General features: G+C 38.0%; 1 protein-coding gene across 3 annotated transcripts; it reads left to right on the forward strand.

The window, feature by feature from the left end:
• Positions 1-17,266: 17,266 nt before the first annotated feature.
• On the forward strand, positions 17,267-19,329 carry LOC125207728 (putative F-box protein At3g10240). 3 transcript variants are annotated; one of them, XR_007174015.1, is made up of 7 exons: positions 17,273-17,341; positions 17,468-17,600; positions 17,676-17,752; positions 17,833-17,998; positions 18,553-18,827; positions 18,955-19,013; positions 19,107-19,329. XR_007174015.1 is itself a non-coding variant. In XM_048107193.1 (6 exons), the coding sequence occupies exons 2-5, from the start codon at positions 17,473-17,475 to the stop codon at positions 19,003-19,005; spliced, it is 1,251 nt and encodes a 416-aa protein (XP_047963150.1). In that variant the 5' UTR covers positions 17,267-17,341; positions 17,468-17,472; the 3' UTR covers positions 19,006-19,013; positions 19,107-19,329. The 3 variants fall into 3 exon arrangements, 2 of the variants coding, with proteins under 2 accessions (XP_047963150.1, XP_047963151.1); XM_048107193.1 differs by having other exon boundaries at positions 17,267-17,341; positions 17,833-18,827; XM_048107194.1 differs by lacking the exon at positions 17,273-17,341 and adding an exon at positions 17,368-17,405 and having other exon boundaries at positions 17,833-18,827.
• Positions 19,330-19,647: the final 318 nt, after the last annotated feature.

Below are 19,647 nucleotides of genomic sequence, written 5' to 3' on the forward strand. Positions count from 1 at the left end.
TGGTGACTCCGCCTTTTGTAAAACCTCGAGTTCACTTTTAAATGCTGACACAATATTTTATGAAAATTATTTTGGCACGTGTCACTGAGTATATCAAATACTCAGCCATGCATATGTTTTAAAAATGTGCAGGTTGAGTTGTGATGAGCACGGTGGTTGTTGAGCAAGACCGTTGAAGAAATTTCATGTTTAAATGTTTCGATTGTGTCATGTCTTCACACGTGGCATATTTCTTCTCTCGAATGATTCCACTGCGTAGTTGCTTTTCTTTTTAGTACAGTATTGCTGAGATAGTATTCCTTTTGAGTTGTTGATTGTTGAGATGGTACTCTGATTTTATTCGAGCTATTCCAAGTTATTTCAAGCTATGGTCAAGTTGTGATTTTTTCCCTTTCTTCCCCGCTTCTTTAAGTTTCAACCCTCCCCTAGTCGCGGTCAACTGTATTTTCTATCCTTAGAAAATGCGGTCGTGACAAAACCCTAGGTCGTTGGAGCATTTGTTGTGTAGTCTCTTCCTAATGCATCAGACTATTGGGTCCATCATATCATAAGTTTTTGGATCATCTACTACTATGTAGCCGCGTGATCCTCTTCCAACTTAAGTCTTTAATCGCACCTAACCTTTAATTGTTGATACATCTGACCAAAATGCTCGTCACATTGATGATGTGCGACGGGGTGTCATTTCAGTATTTTCTGTTGAGGTGGTGCTCAAGAGGCTCCATGTTAGGCTATCAAGTGTCGAGCATCCTCTTATATCGTTCTGTAATTTTTGCTATTGTGGCGACGACATAATTTTTATTTAGGTTACGAGTCGTGCAAATTAAATTACATAGCACTATTTGATCTTCGAATCTAATGAGTCTTTATCTATAGCAATAATGTCATTAATATTGAAAAATGAAATTACCTTATTTAAGGTGGTATTTAGTCGTCTTTACTCATTTTCTATAATTTTAACTTTGACTAAAGTGAAATATGGAACAATATCATCATTAATTATCTGTATCGAAAGACAAAAGTTGCTAGCGAAAATATATGGACTAGATTAGTAAATTTAGGTTTAATTAATTGTAGTTAGACTTTAATTAATTAATGCAAATCAAATTATACAAGCCTCAGGCCCAAAGCATGTGATGCAATTAGTATAAGAGTAGTGATTTAGAGACATAATGTCTCCATGACATAATACCCTTACGTCTCTATGCCATAATTATATTTTATATGTGGACAAATATAACCAAACACTATTTTTGGATAAAATCAATTAGTATGAATGCATGATCATTAGGGGGTGATCTAATTTCTATAATAAAGACTAATAGAGCTCACGGTGAAATTAATTCAATGGAGTATATTATATATTTTACATAGGAATAACATAAGAATAAATACTCAAAAATCAAACTAGAGTACTAATATTATAAAATACTTAAAATTAAAACAATAAATTTAATTAGTATTATATTTATTTTGACTAAGGTTCGACAATAATTTTCCAAAAATTTAAAATTTGAATAAATTAAAATTTCAAAATTGAATAATTTAAAATAGTAAGTATGATATAAAAAAAACCTACACCCAATTAGTATTAATATATTATACATATTTTCTTAATTTTATTTCATGATATAGTGAATTGAGCTAATAACTCAATTATTTATAAAGCAAAAGAGAAAATACCTTGTAATTATTTATTTGATCGAAGTTCGATTGCAATGTTCTAAAAATAAAAAATTTAAATAAATTAATATTTTGGAAAGGAAAGAAGTAGTATAATAAAAATTACAAAATTCTTAAAATAAAAACTATAAAGTCAATTATTATTATTACTGTTGTTGTTGTTGTTGTTGTTGTTGTTGTTGTTGTTCATTTTTAATTTATTTAATGATATACTGAAGGGAGCTTAAAACTCTATATAAGAAAAAAAGAAGAAAATAATATAGGTATTAGATAGATTAGGTAGAAACATAAAGTATGATTTTGTTATCAAGGTTCAACTATAACATTCGAAACAATAAGAACTTAAAGAAATTGAATTATGCAAGTAACGAATTTAAATAAAAATTATTAATTTTTTGCAATCCAAATTGTTACTTAAAAAGAAATCTACTATATATTGCTTTTAGAGTAAAGGTAAAAAATGGTCATAAACATATGACCGAAATATGAATTTAGTAAAAAATATTCACTTTTTGAAAATCATGTCCTAAACAAACGAAATTGTCGTCGGATTGGTCCTTTTTTACGGTTCCGTAAAAAAACTGACGATCAACGCCCAATTAGTGATATTTTGACTAAATAATAAATATAAAATTTATAATTATAAATTTATTTTGAAAGTAAAAAAGTTAAAATAAAAAATATGCAATTCATAAAAATATTAAATATAAAATTTATAATTATAAATTTAACTATCAAAATGGCTTGTAACTAATTTTATTTTTGATCGAGGTTCAATTATTTTGTTAATGTTAAAAATCATAAATTTAATTGTCAAATGACTTGTTAATAAAAGGAGATAATTAATGATAAAACAAATATGTTGAACCTTAATCATAAAAAACAATTATATAAAATACTACTAAAGAACATAAAATTATAATAAGAGATATACTTAACAAACAAACCTAATATAGAAAACAATTGAGTTTAATAATCTTGACGTATAAAGATATTAAACCTTGAAAGAAATTAAAATGTTTAATATGCAGCATTCAAATCTCTAGAGATTAGTATGATAATAATGGATTGAATTTGTTTTCCAAAAATATAATCATAAGAGCATCCGCAATGGTCGGCTAGCGACCGGCTAGCCGATTCGTCGCGCTGGCCGATCGGCTAGCCGAACCATTGCAATCGGCCAGCAAGAAATCGGCGAACGGATCGGCGTGGGCTCGCCGATCGCTCGTCGCTGGCCGGCCGAAACGCTTAGCCGATCGGCTAGCCGCCATTGTGGAGGCCCGATCGGCCAGCGATCGGCCAGCGCCGATTTTTGATTTTTTTTTTTTAAATCATATATAAACGCGATTTTCGTTTCATTTTCATTTGCACCCACTTGTTTTAACGAGTTTTCTCTTTGCTGAAGGACTCGGAGAAGTTCCGGGCGGGGTGCGACGTTGGGTGGCCGAAGAAGCAGCGACTTAACTATAGCGGCGACCACAGCGGCAGTAGCGGCGGATCCCACGACCTCCCCCCGGATGCTGAGGAGTTTCCATCCCTTCCTTCATTTACTGGTCGCCCCCGCCCGGTTGGACGAAGCGGGCGCAGCGGGCTGCGAGGGGCGGATCCCCCCTATCGCCCCGCGAGGTCCAGTCCTCCGCCCTCCCAGCCGCCCCACTCGAGTACACTCTCCATTCGCGTAACCAAACGCGGGCTCAGATGTTACAGGTCTTCCGAGAGTGGAAGAACGCCACTGACCCCACGGAGAAGAGGATTCTTTACGAGATGCTCGAGAGCATGCGTGCTGATTTAGAGATCGCGAGGTCACGGCTGGGGGGTTCCGACGTGGGCTCAGATACCACGGGTGGCGGCAGCGGCGGCGGAGACGGCGAGCGGCGACGAGGAGGGCGACGGCGACGGCGATGAGGAGTAGAGAGTGGCGGGGCTCGGGTGTTGAAGCCCTTTTTTTTTAAAAAAAAATCGTGTACTTTTTTTTTTTAAATCTTTGTACTTTTTTTTTAATGGAATGGATTATTTTTCCCGTATATGTGTCGTAAATTTAATTCCGTATATCGCAATTTTAATTCCGTAAATGTAGTATATTTTGAATTGTTTTTATTGCGGTTGGGCCTATGGCTGGCCTAAATCTGACGTGGCGGGTGGTTTTTTTAGTGTTGCTTGACGTGGCGAGAGGAGAGAATGGCTGGCCTATGGCTAGCCTATGGCTGGCCTATTAACCATTGCGGATGCTCTAATGGATAAAGGATAAGAACGTCTAGTACAAAATGTATATTTAAAATAATATATAGAAATAATAGATATTGACATAATAGTCCCTATTATGTCTTAGACATTATGTCTCCAAAACATTTTTGTTAGTATAAATATGTATCTATTGTAAAGAATAGATAAGAAGTTAGAAAGATTTAGGTGGTGTTTGGTTTTCTAGATAAAATAGTATAAATATATGATCTAAGATTAAGTTGTAAGATTATTTTAGTTGTAGGGGATTAACTCTGACTAATTATCACATGATTATCCATATAGGATTCAATTGTGTGATACAATCTCATGAACCAAACACACTACATGTTTAATCCCGAGATATAATCTTGCAAACCGAACAACCTATAATCTAGAATTATTCTTTTGCTAGAAAAGAAATACTCAGGGCATTCTCTTGCATTGGATTGACAAGGCATGTGGATACTGTAGTTGATTTACCTTGCAAGATTCTGACCAGTCATATGGAAAACAAACACGCAATTAGATGTCTAATTTGTAATACTCCATCTGTCCCACAATGAGAGTCATGTTTTGTCATTTCGGTCTGTCCCACAATAAGAGTCACATTTCACTTTTCTACCATAAATGGTAAGTAGGTCTCACATTCCATAACTCACTTCACTCAAATTCTATTATAAAATCAATATAAAAAAGTGGACCACATACTCCACTAACTAACTATTATTTATATTTCTTAAAATCCGTGCCCACACAATAGGGATCAGACCACCATGAGCACTAATTACCGAGACCTTTTTTGTACTACACCGCATACTGAGATGGCTAATCTCATAAGGACAAACCAAATACAAAAGGGTTACAAGATTACAAGATACTAAGTGATATGCTCGGATTTTGCACTGTTTTAAGGCCATTATTTCATCCTTTTTTATGTCAAAGTCACTCTACACGTTCATTATTTGCATATTTTGTCTATTTTGGTATTTTGACGTGTTTTGTGAGAAATGTGCATAATTGAGCCGAAAAAGGGAGCCAAAACGCCAATTTTGGAAATCTGGAGTCGAGACGGCGACTGCCGGCGCCCCCGGTGGGCAGATCAACGCAGCGGTCCGCCTCGGAAAAATGTGCTTGGAAGAGAAGTCTCGTCCGGCGACCGCCGGAAGATGTGCGGCGGTCCGCCGCCGAGGGAACAGACTCTCTGGACTCCAACGCGGCGACCGCCGGCCAAGGTGCGGCGGCCCGCCGGAGAAAGGCGGCGAATCCGAGAAGCCCTAGATTTGCGCCCGGTTTTACCATATTTTGGAGATTTTTTTCCTTTTACAACAAGTCATGTCTTTCCCCTATAAATAAGACCTCAAGCTTCATCAAAAGAAGAGAACTTCCAATTGCAAAATACTTCATAGAGATCAAGACCTATAGTACTTCATTGGTGCAAGGAATTGGAGAAGGATTTCAAGAACATCAAGAACGACAAGGATTCAACCTACGGATTTTATTTGCTTTAGTTTTATGTTCTAATTGTCTTCCCTTCAATCTATGTTTTTAGCTTATTCAATTATGTGTAACTAAACTCATAGGATTCTAGGGATGTGTTAGTAACGACTTTGGTTATACAAGTTCCGTTTTCTATTTAATATCCGTTTTGTTTTTACTTTGTTTCTTCCCTAAGTTAATCTTGATGCTTCATGATTGAGTGACACAATCGTGTATGATTTAATATAACTTGCTTCATAACTGTGACAGAGTTCTAGCGAGTTAGATCCACTTAGTAGACACTACAGTTAGCTTCCCTTAAAACGGCACTGTTAATTGAGAGTGAGGACTTTTCAAGGGTCTTAGGAGCTTTTTGGAGTTACGTGTTAGGATTGACAACCCTAATCTTGTAATCAACGTTTGTATCGCATGAGCATAGGCTAGGTGACTCGTTCTATCAAAATAATAACTGTGCTAGGGTACTGTAGTTGGAATTTTGTATAACCATAACTGTGAACACACATCCCTGGAATTCCCTTATCTCTATTGTCTTTCTCCTGATTTATTTGCTTTTAGTTGATCTATGTTTTTTTTTGCTTTTAGTTTTTCAAAAGTTTTCAAATCCCAAATGTTTTTCCAGATAGTAATTGAGTCTTAGTAGATGATAGACACTTTGTGTTCGTCTTCCCCGTGTTCGATATCCGGTACTAACATTTAGCTATATTATATATACTTTGTATACTTGCAGGTTTATTTAGTGCTAATAAAAAGTGCATCAAGTTTTTGGCGCCGTTGCCGGGGAAGACAATTCACTTTGGAGTGATATCTTCAAACGGATAATTTTACTACTTTGGATTTTACTGCTTTCATTTTTTATTTTATTTTTATTTTCGTTCTTTTTTTATTTTTATTTTTCTTTTTCTTTTTTTTTTTAGTTTCTGCAGGTTGTGCAGATTTGCGTATCTTGTGGAGATAATAAGATGGCGGAGCCTACCAACCACGATCTTATCATCGCCCTCCGAAAGGAGGTGGAAGAGATGCGAGAAGAGAGAGCTCGGGCAAAAGCTGAAAAAGAAAAACGAGCAAGGGAGGTAGTTCCAGTCTTGAATATGTTTAGTCATGGTAACATTGTGGACATTCCTGCAGGTCCGCAGATAGAGGCCAACAACTTCAAGTTGGGGATACCTTTAATCAATAGGGTTGAACAAAATGCCTTCGCAGGAAGAGACACCGAGGACGCAAATCGACATCTCACTAAGTTCGTGGAAATAGCTAATACAATCAAGATCAATGGTGTTGATGATGATATTGTGAGGGTAAGACTTTTTCCCTTTTCCTTAACTGATGCTGCTAAAGAATGGTATGATTGTTTGCCTGCAGATAAAACCACAAATTGGAAGGATCTAGTGGTCCACTTCCTCGACAAGTATTACCCGTCTGGCACCATCCTAAAGCTTAAGTGTGAGATCTTTCAATTCATGCAAGGATCCGATGAGCCTCTATATGAAGCTCTCGCACGTTTCAAAGCTCTTCTCCGCAAATGCCCGAACCATGGTTTTGGAATAGACCATCAGGTAGGAATCCTTTATAATGGGTTTAACGAAAAAATCTCTAGTTTGTTGGATTCGGGGGCGAATGGGGGATTCTTGAGGAAATGAGGAATTGCTGCTATGGAGGTAATAGAGGAATTAGCCACAAACAGTCGAGGTTGGTCCAAGGAAAAACACAGAGCTGAAAGGCTAGATGCAGTGAAGAAACCATGTGGGAATGAGACATCCCAAGAATTGGCATTCATCAGAGCAAGACTTGAAAAATTAGAAGCTCCAGGCAAAGAGGAGAATGTCATCAAAGATGTCAAATATGTCCAAAATGGGGGTGATCCCAACAGGCTTTATAATAATAATTATCGCCCTAATCAGGGGGGGGTGGTAATTTTAATAATTACTCCCTCCGTCCACGAATAAGAGTCCCGTTTACTTTTTTGCACTTGTTTTGTAAAAATGATAATAAATAGTTAAAGTGGAGAAATGATAAAGTAAGATAGAGAATAATGTAGACAAGACTCTTATTTACATTATTCTCTATCTTACTTTATCATTTCTCCACTTTAACTATTTATAGTCATTTTTACAAAACAAGTGCGAAAAAGTGAACGGGACTCTTATTCGTGGACGGAGGGAGTATAATGGAAATCACCCACATCCACATGTATCTCATGCTAATAATCATAATTTTGTCCAATCTCATGCAGGGTTCAATCTAGGCAAAGAGAAAGGAGTGGAGCCACCTACCAAGGAAGACAAATATGAGGCTGGCATCCAAAAGATCTTGGAGCTAATGTTAGAGGATAGAAAGAACAACGAGACCAAGATAGGAGTTGTAGAGGAAAGACTTACCAAACTTGAATCTGGGTTAAACACTGTTGTCTCCACTGTGTCCATCATTATGTTACAAATGGATCAATTCCAAAATAAGGTAGTGGAGGATAAAGGCAAGGTTGTTGCCAAGGTTGTCGGTACCAACAAGGATGAAGCCAGCACCTCCGGAACGAGTTTTAGGGACTGTCCGACACCCAGCGGACCACCGCATACGTTGCAGCGGGCCGCCACTAGGGCACAGTTTGGATCCTGCCCGACGCCTGGCGGACCGCCGCAAATCCCGCAGCGGCCCGCCACTGAAGAGGCAGAGGCGCCCGCCAAGAAGGAACTCGTGCGGCACAATGGGATTGTACTCCCCTTCCAGCCGAGGAAGATTCCGACAATTCTTAAATATGTTTTGTAAATGTCATACTAACCTCCCTCTTGTTGATGCATTGCAGGAAATACCTAGGTATGCCAAGCTCTTGAGAGAGGCGGTGATGAAGAAACAAAAGCTCCAGAAATCTTATCTAAAACTACCTCTTCACTGTAGTGATATCATCCAAAAGCAAAGGACTGTCAAGCAGAGGGACCCTGGCCAATTCATCATTCGCTGTTCCATTGGGAATGGTAAGGTAGACAAGGCTCTTTGTGATCTTGGAGCTAGCGTCAACATAATGCCATTGGAGTACTACGAGAAGCTCAACATCGGGCCGCTCAAATCCACAGATACCTGCTTAAGGATGGCCGATAACACTGCGGTAAATGCGGTAGGGGTAATTGAGGATGTGTTAGTAAAGGTTGATGACTTCATATTCCCTGCCGATTTCTTTGTTTTAGACATGAAAGTTGATAAACAAGTTCCTCTAATTTTAGGCAGAAATTTTCTAGCCACATGCAAAGCTCTTATTGATGTAGGTAGAGGAGAAATCACGATAAGTGACCATGGAGGAAAGTCGACCTACAACATCGAAAGCGCGATGCTTAAGTATGAAGAGGCGAAACAAGCTAAGATGGAGCATGATTGCAGGGAGGTCATGGTGACCGATTTGTCTAAGCCTTATGATCCATTTGGAGGGGAAGATCTTTCTAACCCTACTATTTTCATTGTTAACACTTTACCTCAAGCTCCTAAAAAGGGCGAGCCTAATCCTACTAAGCCTACCTTGCAGGAAAAGCCCAAGAGAAAGAAGAGGAAGAAGACTCCATCTCACGATGACCCCGAAATCTACGTAATCAAAACCTCGAATGGAAAATTCAAATGGTGGAAGAAAGTTTTCAACAAGTTGGTTCCATTTGCGGTGGCAGAGACTAAGATTGTTGGTACAAAGGCATTCCAAAGGAATCCTCACGATGGGGGATAACTCATGAGCTTCAAAGAACGTCAAGCTAAAGACGAAAAATAAGCGCTTGTTGGGAGGCAATCCAACCTTGTTTTTGACAATTTTTGCTTTAAGTTAAGTAATTTTTGGTTTTAGTTTAATTTTGTGCATTGAAATTTTTTTCGCAGGCTCTGACCTCTCCGCGGCAACCGCCGCATGTGCTGCGGCGGTCCGCCACCTGCACGCTGGAACATTCTGTTGACACGCGGCGACCGCCGGACATGCTGCGGCGGGCCGCCGCCTGGGCGTATTTCTCCAGCGCGATTTTTTCAAAGTTTCTCAACTTTCGCCCGGTCAAGCCTCGACGCAAGGATTTTCAAGGTACGTTTTTTTTCAGTAGTTCACTCACGTCCCTACCGACTCTGCAAACTTATTTTACACTTTGTTGTAAATAAGTTTGGGGGGATGAAGTGGTGGACCGTGAGTTTATGATTTTTCTTTTTGTTTTAAGTTTTTTTTGTTTTTGTTTTTCAAAACCCCGTAGGTGAATTTTGTGTTCTTAAAATGTTTTCTTGAATCCATGTCGTGAACTTAACATGAAGAACTTAGAAACACGCATGCTTAGGGACACACTTTAGATCGAGTTGCCGATGATATTACATTCCATCTAATGTTTAAGTGTGGCTTAACGTTTTGATTTGATGGTTTGGTAAAAGGTGCATAATTAGTGAATTGCTTGTTCGCCTTGAATCATGCTTATACCTTGTGAGGATTTGAGCCAAAAATTTATTCTTGTGTGATTTATCTGCATGCATGTATATGTTTCTAGAACTTGCTCCTAGTCTTGCCTAAGTTTACATAGTGTTTAAGTCGATTTAGGAGGATGATTGGCCATCTTTTCTTAGCCTACTTTTATCTAAAAACCATGACCCTCTAAAAAATTTTATATTCAAAATTTTTTCCTTCGGAGCCAAGTTTGAGCCTTTAAGCCTTTTCTTTGGAAGCCAAAATTATGGAGACAATGCCTTGGGTTAGTTAGTCATTACTATCTTATTTTGTAAAGGAATTGGAGAGATAAGGGGGAAATATAAAAGTAGTGTGCTTAATGTAAAGAAAGTACAAGTTGTGAAGTTGAGAAAAATTCCAAGTATGTGTTTGATCTTAGAAAAGAAAAGAAAGGATGTGTAAGAAAGAAAAAAAAATGTGAAAGGTTGTGAAAAGAAGAAGAAAATCAAAGGATTGGAAAGTGAGTTGAAGGAGAAAAATAAATGAAGTGTTAAAAGTGCCTTGGGTTAGAAAAGTGGAGTTATCTTTACTCTACTTGGGATATTTTTATTTTTAGTCACTTTTTAGCCAAATATTCCTCACCTACCAAAGAGCCTACATTACAACCAAAGATAAAGACCTTTCGGACTTTTGAAGCTTAATCACATTTAGTAGAGGAGGGAGTAGACTTTGAGCAAGCCTATGGTAAACTTTGCATGATGCATGATTTGAGTGCTTATGTACACATTACCCTTATACACTTTGAGAGTGAGAGAACACTTCCCATCTTTGGAAGTTTGCCACATGTGAGGGCTTGAATTCAAGGTGTTCCACGAGTTAGTAATGAAAGTGCACTAATAAGCCATGCTTGATTTGATTGTGTTAATACATGTTTAAATTGTTCTTCCATCTTTTGAGGCAATTATGACGTCTAGTCCTTGTGCATTCCGTGCGTCTATTTGGTGTCTTTATTGTTTTGTTTGAGGACAAACAAAAATGTAAGTTTGGGGGAGTTGATACGCTCGGATTTTGCACTGTTTTAAGGCCATTATTTGGTCCGTTTTTTATGTCAAAGTCACTCTACACGTCCATTATTTGCATATTTTGTCTATTTTGGTATTTTGACGTGTTTTGTGAGAAATGTGCATAATTGAGCCGAAAAAGGGAGCCAAAACGCCAAGTTTGGAAATCTTGAGTAAGACAACGACCGCCGCGAATGTGTGCGGCGACCGCCGGCGCCCGGCGGGCAGATCAACGCAGCGGTCCACCTCGGAAAAATGTGCTTGGAAGAGAAGTCTCGTCCGGCGACCGCCGAAAGATGTGCGGCGGTCCACCGCCGAGGGAACAGACTCTCTGGACTCCAACGCAGCGACCGCCGGAGAAAGGCGACGAATCCGAGAAGCCCTAGATTTGTGCCCAGTTTTACCATATTTTGGAGTTTTTTTCCTTCTACAACAAGTCATGGCTTTCTCCTGTAAATAAAACCTCAAGCTTCATCAAAAGAAGAGAACTTCCAATTGCAAAATACTTCATAGAGATCAAGACCTAAGTACTCCATTGTTATATATGTTCTTGAATTCTGGTTATTGTTGAGAATCTCTGCTATAAATGATCACAAACTAGGTGAACATATTGCCTTTCAAATCTACGTAAGCAACTCCGCCTGCTGCCCCTGTTGCTGCAGCCATGATTCCGAGCAATAGCTGCATCATGTATAGGAGAGAGCCTTTTCTATGTCTCTGCTTGACTTTTTTCTTTATACTTACTAATTATGATGAGTGTTTTTAGCATAAAGTTTTGAGAGCTTACGACGTCGAAAATGATGGGAGTGAGAGATGAGTCTTGTACGGATGCCTGGTTTGCGTATAAAGAATCTGCAAATCAATCATAAATCTCAATTTAGATTTATAAAACTTAAGACTTATGATATAGGCATGGCTGTAATTAGATGAATTAATATTGACTAACATTTGGTTGCTTTGGTGACGTATCCATGGCCATGGGCCAAAATTGAAAACCTTTCTTAATCTCCTTTTAAAGTTGCAGCTTCGCATTTGTTTGATTAATACTATTATAATACTAATAATATAAATGGATTGCTAAAGTTGCAATTATTGCAATTCTAAAGAATCCAAACCAGATTATACTCCTTAAATATATGTTCAGTAATAATCTCTTGGTAGGCATTACCCACTGATTCGAATATCAAAAGTTTTTAATAATCTCATATTCCAATTTCTACGGCTAATTTATAAGTTTAGGATGCATTGTACTATAATTATGTTTTGCTTATTTTGTTGAAGAAAATAAACCATTTGTACATGAAGTACCTCAAGATTTATTTTATTTTATTTTAATTTAATAGGAGTATATAGTAGCATTTGAATTTATAGTAGTAGTACTAGGTAGGTCGCACGAAAAAGATCAATTGATCATAACATCTATTGTTAGTCAAACAAACAGATACGAATTTGTCAAACAATTGCATTTTTTAAGCGGAAGAAAGAATTGTTATATGTTCCATAAAAAATTGTCTTTTTCATTATGCACAAGTTTTGGTACCATCAAATATAAACAGCCGCGACATTGAAATTTAGAACTCAGGCTATAACTCAGACTTAGCCTGCCTTGTTTATCAAAAAAAATAAAAATAAATTTAGAGCTCGATCAATGCAGCAACAAAAAAGGCACATCACAATCAGATTTCTCAACTAACTACTCGATCAGAACACTCTACAAATTGATTAAAGTATTTTTTGTTAACTAACATCTAAATTGTTCATTTGACAAGTACCATTTACATATGAACACATAGGTGCGTCGGTTCTATCATGTCAGACCAAAATGTTAATATCTTATATGTGAGAATTGATATGCTGAGCGAGCACCTCTAAATAAGCGACAGTGAGCGCCCCTCTCTCAAAATCTCTCTTTTTACTCTTTACTCTAAAATTTCCTCCCTGCCTCAACGCACGCTTTAGCCTTCTTCGCGATTCACAAATTTCTCTCGCCCGATTCTCATCTCTCTATCACAATCAAAACCTACGTGAAAATGGATAATACTGTATTAAACAGTTTTCTGACCACCATCGATGAAGAGATGGCAACGCAGAAGAAGAAAATAAAAAGCTGCAATTCAATAATTGAGATTACCTATTCAGCGTCGATGTGTAGCCTAAGAACATCTCCAATAGCGGCTAGCCCACCGGCTAGCCGAACTATTGGAAACGGCCAGCCGCGAATCGGCGAAGAAACCGGCTAGCCCACACCGATTTGAGGGCGCTGGCCGCCATTGTGGCGTGCCGATCGGCCAGCGCCCATTTTTCGTTTTTTTTGGAAGATTTTTGAAAACCTATATATATGCGATTTTAGTTTCATTTTCATTTGCACCACTTGTTTTAACGAGTTTTCTCTCTCTCTAAATTTTTGTACAAGAGCAACATCGAGCGATGAGTAACGCGGGTGGTAGCAGGTGGTGGTAGTGGTGGGGATACTGAGGAGTACGAACGGCAGATGAACGAGGCTATGGAGACCTACATGAACCGCGAGCTAGAGCGGTACATGCGAAGGGTCGAACAGCAGGCGGTACCTCGCCCTCCTCCCGTTGTCCACCGTCGAGCAGTGATTGATCGTAGCTGCACATCAGCGGCTAATTGACGACTACTTCTCAGAGAACCCGCAGTTTCCCGCAAACATGTTCAGGCGGCGTTTTAGAATGCGGATGGAGTTATTTATGCGTGTCGTTGACGCTTTGGAGCGTTGATATCTTTATTTCCGCTTCAGGCACGATGCGTCTGGCAGACCCAGCCACACCCCTATTCAAAAGTGCACGGCGGCAATCAGGCAGTTGGCTTACGAAGGCGCGGCAGACATGTGGGATGAGTACCTCCACATCGATGAGTCGACAGCCCTGGAATGTCTGAAGTATTTCTGTCAGGGCGTGATTGCAATTTTCCGTGATCAGTACCTTCGAAGCCCTACCCCCAAGATTGTCATGATCTGATGCGTGATGCACGAGGAGCAGCATAGATTCCCCGGGATGTTAGGCAGCATAGATTGTATGTATTGGGAGTGGAAGAACTGTCCGACTGCCTGGAAGGGGGCCTACACGACCGGCTACAAGGGAAAGAATCCCACGATGATCCTCGAGGCCGTAGCTGATTACCGGCTATGGATCTGGCATGCGTATTTTGGGGTAGCCGGGTCGAACAATGACCTCAACGTCCTCAACTCGTCGCCCCTCTTCAACGAGCAAGTGTCAGGGCATCGGTCCGCCCGTCTCATTTGTGGCCAACGGCAACCGGCATGATATGGGCTACTACTTGGCGGATGTGATATACCCTAGGTGGCCCGTCTTTGTGAAGACGATCAGGCATGCGGCGGATGACGGGAAGGCCTACTTTGCGGAACGGTAGGAGTCGGCACGCAAGGACGTGGAGCGCGCATTTGGTGTGCTCCAGTCTCGATGGGCAGCAATCAAGGGTCCAACACGTTTGTGGGATGTCGACTGCATTGTTGATATAATGTACGCCTGCATTATCTTGCACAACATGATCGTCAATGACGAAGGCGTACAACTGACTAATTGGGCCAATGACGATGAAGCCGGTCCAAGCCACGAAACGGCCACCCCTAGCGTACGACGTGGGGTACCTCACGATGAAGTCGGCCGCCTCCAGGCACATGCCGACATGCGCTAAGTGGATGCTCATATTCAATTCCAAAAGGATATAATTGAAGAGTTGTGGGCACGGAAGACTGCACGGCGATAGTTTTTTTTCTTGATTATGTAATTTTTTTAAATGAATGTAATTTTTTTTTAATGAAATGAATGAATTTTCCCGTATATGTCTCGTAAATTTTATTCCGTAAATATAGTTGTTTTTGAATTATTTTTATTGCGGCTAGCCTATGGCTAAGGCTAGCCTATTTGCTTAAAATGATGATGTGGCAGGTGGAATTTTAGAGTTGATAACGTGACAGAGAGAGAGAATGGCTAGCCTATAGCTATTGGAGATGCTCTAAACGCCAAACGTCAATACGCAATAGGATGCATCTTAAAACTCATGAACTAGTAAAGATTTCAAAAATTGAGTCTATTTACAGGGCTTTTTTTAGGCTATTTTTAGCTATTAAGTTTTGATAGAAAAGGCAATTCTATCAAAACTTCCCAATTTCATTAGTCAGATAGGCATTTCATCGACTTATTGAATACGTAATAAATGGGCTACAAGAAGAAACAAACATTTTTTTTCAAAACAGAGGCACCCAGCCTAGAACAATGGGTACAAATATACCCCCAAAAATAATTTTCTGCCTAGAACAATGGGTACAAATATACCCCCAAAAATAATTTTCTTAAAAAAATATACCCTTTACAACAAAGATGTTTAGTGGCCTAACGGTTTGTTATCTCATTCTCACTGCATAGACTAGTGTTCGATGCTCACTAATCTCATCATGTTCCTTGCTTGTTATGTACTCCCCCGGTTTCATTAGAAATGAAATATTTTCCTTTTTAGATTGTCCCACTAGAATCAAAACGTTTCTAAAAATGAAAACAATACTATCTCTACTTTTTTTCTCTATTACTTTACTCTCTCTTCATTAACTCACAAAACAACACTACAAAAAATCTCGTGCCGAAAACTAAATATTTCATATTTAATGGGACGGAGGGAGTATTATATTACAATTACAATACTTAAACGTTTAGTAGTTTTATCACTTTTTTATATTCATAATCAGTTTTCCTTGTTATACGTAGTTTTATCATTTTATTTTTTAATATAGTTAACAGTAAAGAATAATTTTGGTCCGAAATATATGAACAAAAATATAAATTTGGCTCAAAACATTCACTTTTTTATAAATGGGTCAAAGCAAATGAAAATGTCGCCAAAGTAGCCCTTTTTTTACGGTTCCGTAAAAAATCTAATAGTCAACGCTAACTACACAGTGACATGACCGTTAGTTTTTTTTACAAAACAATAAAAAAGGACCACTCTGACAAAAATTTCATTTATTATGGACCTATTTTTCAAAAAGTAAATATTTTGGATGTTTATAACCAAAATTGACATTTAATCTATACTTAATCAAGTTTTATATTATACTATGTGGTTATTATATTTGCATATTTTGGTCATATGTTTAGGACCAAAATATGAATTTGGCTCAAAACATTCACTTTTTAAAAAACATGTGTTTAATAAATGAAAATGTCACTGAAGTAGTTCTTTTTTTTATGGTTCCGTAAAAAAACTAACAGTCAACGCTAATTGTACAGTGGCAAGATCGTATTTTTTTACCAAACAATAAAAAAATAGACAATTCCGACAAGGATTTCATTTATTATAAATCTATTTTTTTTAAAGTGAATATTTTGGAGCAAATTCATATTTTGATCATATATTTAGGAACAAAGTTCGACATTTAATCTATACTTAATGAGGTTTTATATAATATCTGGATATTATATTTGCAGTGATTTTAGCTTAGTTTTGAACGTTCTTTCTTTTATATTTTGTAAGCATTAGATAGTATATTTTATTATATTTTTTATCTAATTTATATTTTTAGTATGTGTGTATGAATTTTTTTTTTCTTTTTTCAAGATATTAGATAGTTGTATTTTTTTTAAATTTATATTTTAATACTTTGGTATAATTTAAATAATTCAACTAGTATTTGTGTTTTTGTTATAGATGCCAGACATTTATTAAAAAAAATGTGGCCATTTGCGAGCACAAGAGTGCTAGCAATAGTCAGTTTTGCTAGCAGATTTCGAGCATAATTGAGCATCAATTATGCTAGCTATGGTGTTTGTCGCAAATTTGATAGCAGTTTTGCTAGCAGATTTCGAGCACCAATTGTGCTAGCAATAGTGCTTGTCGCAAATTTGATAGCAATTTTGCTAGTAGAAGTGTTGAGAAAATCGGGTAATTTTTTCTCAAATAGTGAAATGAACTGATTCATTAATTTCAGTGTTAACCCAATGGGGTCTACTCGATAAAATTACTTAGCTAATTGAATATGTTATACATTTTGGTATTTTGACGTGTTTGTTGATAAATGATAGAAAAAGATAGAAAAATAAGTGTAAAAGTAGTCTCTGTTCGAGCCCATTCTGGCAGCGAGTTTGAAGTCCAATAAGTGTCTACTATATACCATTCTCTTCGTTTTCGAAAGAGCTTAGCGTGAGTATCTTGAACATCTAAATTGGAGTTTTGTGGAAAAGGTTATGAACATTCTACGAACATCGCACAGTCCAGTTAAAAGCATAGGCAGGATCTTGTACTCACTCGTTGTTTGGGTCCATGGCCTCCAACCCTTTCCCCCTCTATACCAATATGAAAAGAATAAACTAATAGCCCAAAACATATAAACCCAATATGAAAAGAATAAACTTATAGCCCAAAAATATAAGGCCATATCAAATAAATTCAATTAAATTCCTAAAAGAAAAAGAAAAAGAAAATACAGACAGAAACCCTTAAACCCTCGACGCATCCGGTAATTCTCTTCCTTCTCTCTTCCCTAAAGTAAATTATTTGTGTAGATGAGCTGCAGAGATAAAGTAATTCTGCTGATTCCTTGTATTTCTCAAATTGACTTTTAATCCCTAATCTATCTTGACAGTAAGCATGGCTTCCCGCTTGGCTACCTCTTCCCTGCGCTGCCTGCAGAACTCCGCCATGCGCAACCTTTCTCTCCGCAGAGGTGTTCGATCTTCCATTTACGTTTCAAGGACCGAATCTCAATCAGCCCGCAGGTTCTATTTTAAAAATAGATAAATAATTTAATAGTCTGACTTGTCTAACTGTGGGAAATTTGTAATGTTGGTTAGAAAGGTGGAAGCTACCCTGGACCCCCTGTCCCCGTTTGATAGACTACCATTGTATCGTCGATCGCACAGTCTCCCACGTATTTCCTCTTTATCTGTACCACCTCATCATCAATTGTCAATAACAAGCTTAAAATCCCTTTCCATTTTTATTGTGTAGGTTTCGATTGGCCACCTGATCTTGCTCTGTGCGTATACGAGATAAAACATACATCATCAAGCTTACAACTTTCCAAGCCTAAGCCTGAGACTGAGACCGTTGTTTATTATCATAATCATGTTCTTTGTACATATCTCCTTAAAGAGGATGGCACCTTCTCACCTAAGTATTCCACATGTCCTCCCTCTTTTCTAAACGACTATTCCTTCACTGGGGCTACTTTTAATGGTCTACTTCACTTTCATAACCCTAAGTCGTCCAGTCATGCTCTTTGGAACCCAACAACGAGTGAGTATAAGATCCTGCCTAACCCCAAGCCCCATCCAAAAACTCTTGAAGAGTGGCGTTTAAAGGCATTTGGAATGTGGTGTGACCATAAATTTGAAGATATCAAAGTGTTGCAAATTAACATCTTGAATTTGGCTCGTGAAGTTCAGTGCTGCTTTGATCAATTTAACTTGTATTCACTCAAAACTAATTCATGGAGGTTAATACCAGTATGCACTCAGTTTTGCTATGACTTATTTGTCTGTGCTTGCATATCTGGGGTTGTTTATTGTAAAGCACATGGCAAAAACAACGACGTCACCGTTATTCGTTCGTTTGACCTCTCTACTGAAACTATGTCTACTTTACCCTTTCCTAAACATGATGGGAATCCTTATAAACTTTTTGAGTGTAATGGGTTGCTTAGTGTTGTTGCATTGTTGTATGATGAAGATGGTGTACCTTGTCAATTCCACCTTTGGACAATGAGAGATGGATCATGGATAATGGAATCTGTTTTCCATACTCGTGGTGTTCGGGAGATGTTATGGCTTTCGCTGGACGGTAAGCTATTGTATTTTGTAAGCATGACCGATGAGCTAATGGTGTTTGATCGTAGCATTGGAAAGTTGAAGCATCTTGGTGTTAATTGTTTTGGGTATAACCCAAATATCATTCCGTTTGTTGAGAGTTTTGGTCAACTCAATGGAATTTCACATGTTGAGGAGGTACATTCTCAATTCCTTATGCTTATCCCTTGTATAAATTGTGAAAGCTTACTTATATATGGATGACTAATGTGTTTTTATTGAAATAAGTCAACTTGACGAGTGCCCTTTTTTTGTCACGAGAAAGACATTGGAAGAGAGATTGCCCAAAGATCAAGACATAGACTGCACTGAGTGAGAGTTCGGGTATGTTTGTTATTGAGATAAATATGTATGAACAACTCACAGTCGGGTGTATCGGCTACCTCTCGTGGCTCACACATTTGTAATAATGTGCAGGGCCTGAGGAAGTAGACCTATGCGTGGGAAATGGAGCTAGAGTTGCTGCTGAACGCGTAGGGACTTATAGATTAGATCTGTCTTCGAGATATAGACCTAATTTATGTACTGTAGTTTTTATTTTGTTCCTATTACTTCAAAGAATATTTGTCTTCATTCCAATGTTGAATATTGAGGGTTTTCCCTTTCATTTTGCGAGCAACATATGCTCAACATGTTTACATGATGAATTGGTGTATTGCAAATTTGTTTTATGTTGTGATTTGCAGTGAGATCCCCAACCCCAAAACACTTTCCAAAAATCTTAAAATAACTCATCAAGAAATTCGATTAGCAGCATGAAAGTCCTCACATTATTGCACGTTCCTTTTTTTTATCTACATCATTCAACCTTTGATCTATAGCTGTTCACTTAATCCAGCTCATGAAAACATTGAATTTCTGATTTTATTCTAGCAGCTTGTACACTCATTTCTCACTAGTTCCCTTTTGTATTTACATGCTGAGTTAATCTTTTGACGAGATTGATGATTTCAACAAT

The sequence above is a fragment of the Salvia hispanica genome, chromosome 2 (assembly GCF_023119035.1).
Source record: "Salvia hispanica cultivar TCC Black 2014 chromosome 2, UniMelb_Shisp_WGS_1.0, whole genome shotgun sequence".
Taxonomy (NCBI): Eukaryota; Viridiplantae; Streptophyta; class Magnoliopsida; order Lamiales; family Lamiaceae; genus Salvia; species Salvia hispanica.

Bases quoted from the DNA above. Each gene is read 5' to 3' on its own strand.
- LOC125207728 (XM_048107193.1), top strand. From the start codon at position 17,473: ATGGCTTCCCGCTTGGCTACCTCTTCCCTGCGCTGCCTGCAGAACTCC. The intron at 17,601-17,675 runs GTTCTATTTTAA...AATGTTGGTTAG, and splicing joins GAATCTCAATCAGCCCGCAG to AAAGGTGGAAGCTACCCTGG. The intron at 17,753-17,832 runs GTATTTCCTCTT...TTTATTGTGTAG, and splicing joins TCGATCGCACAGTCTCCCAC to GTTTCGATTGGCCACCTGAT.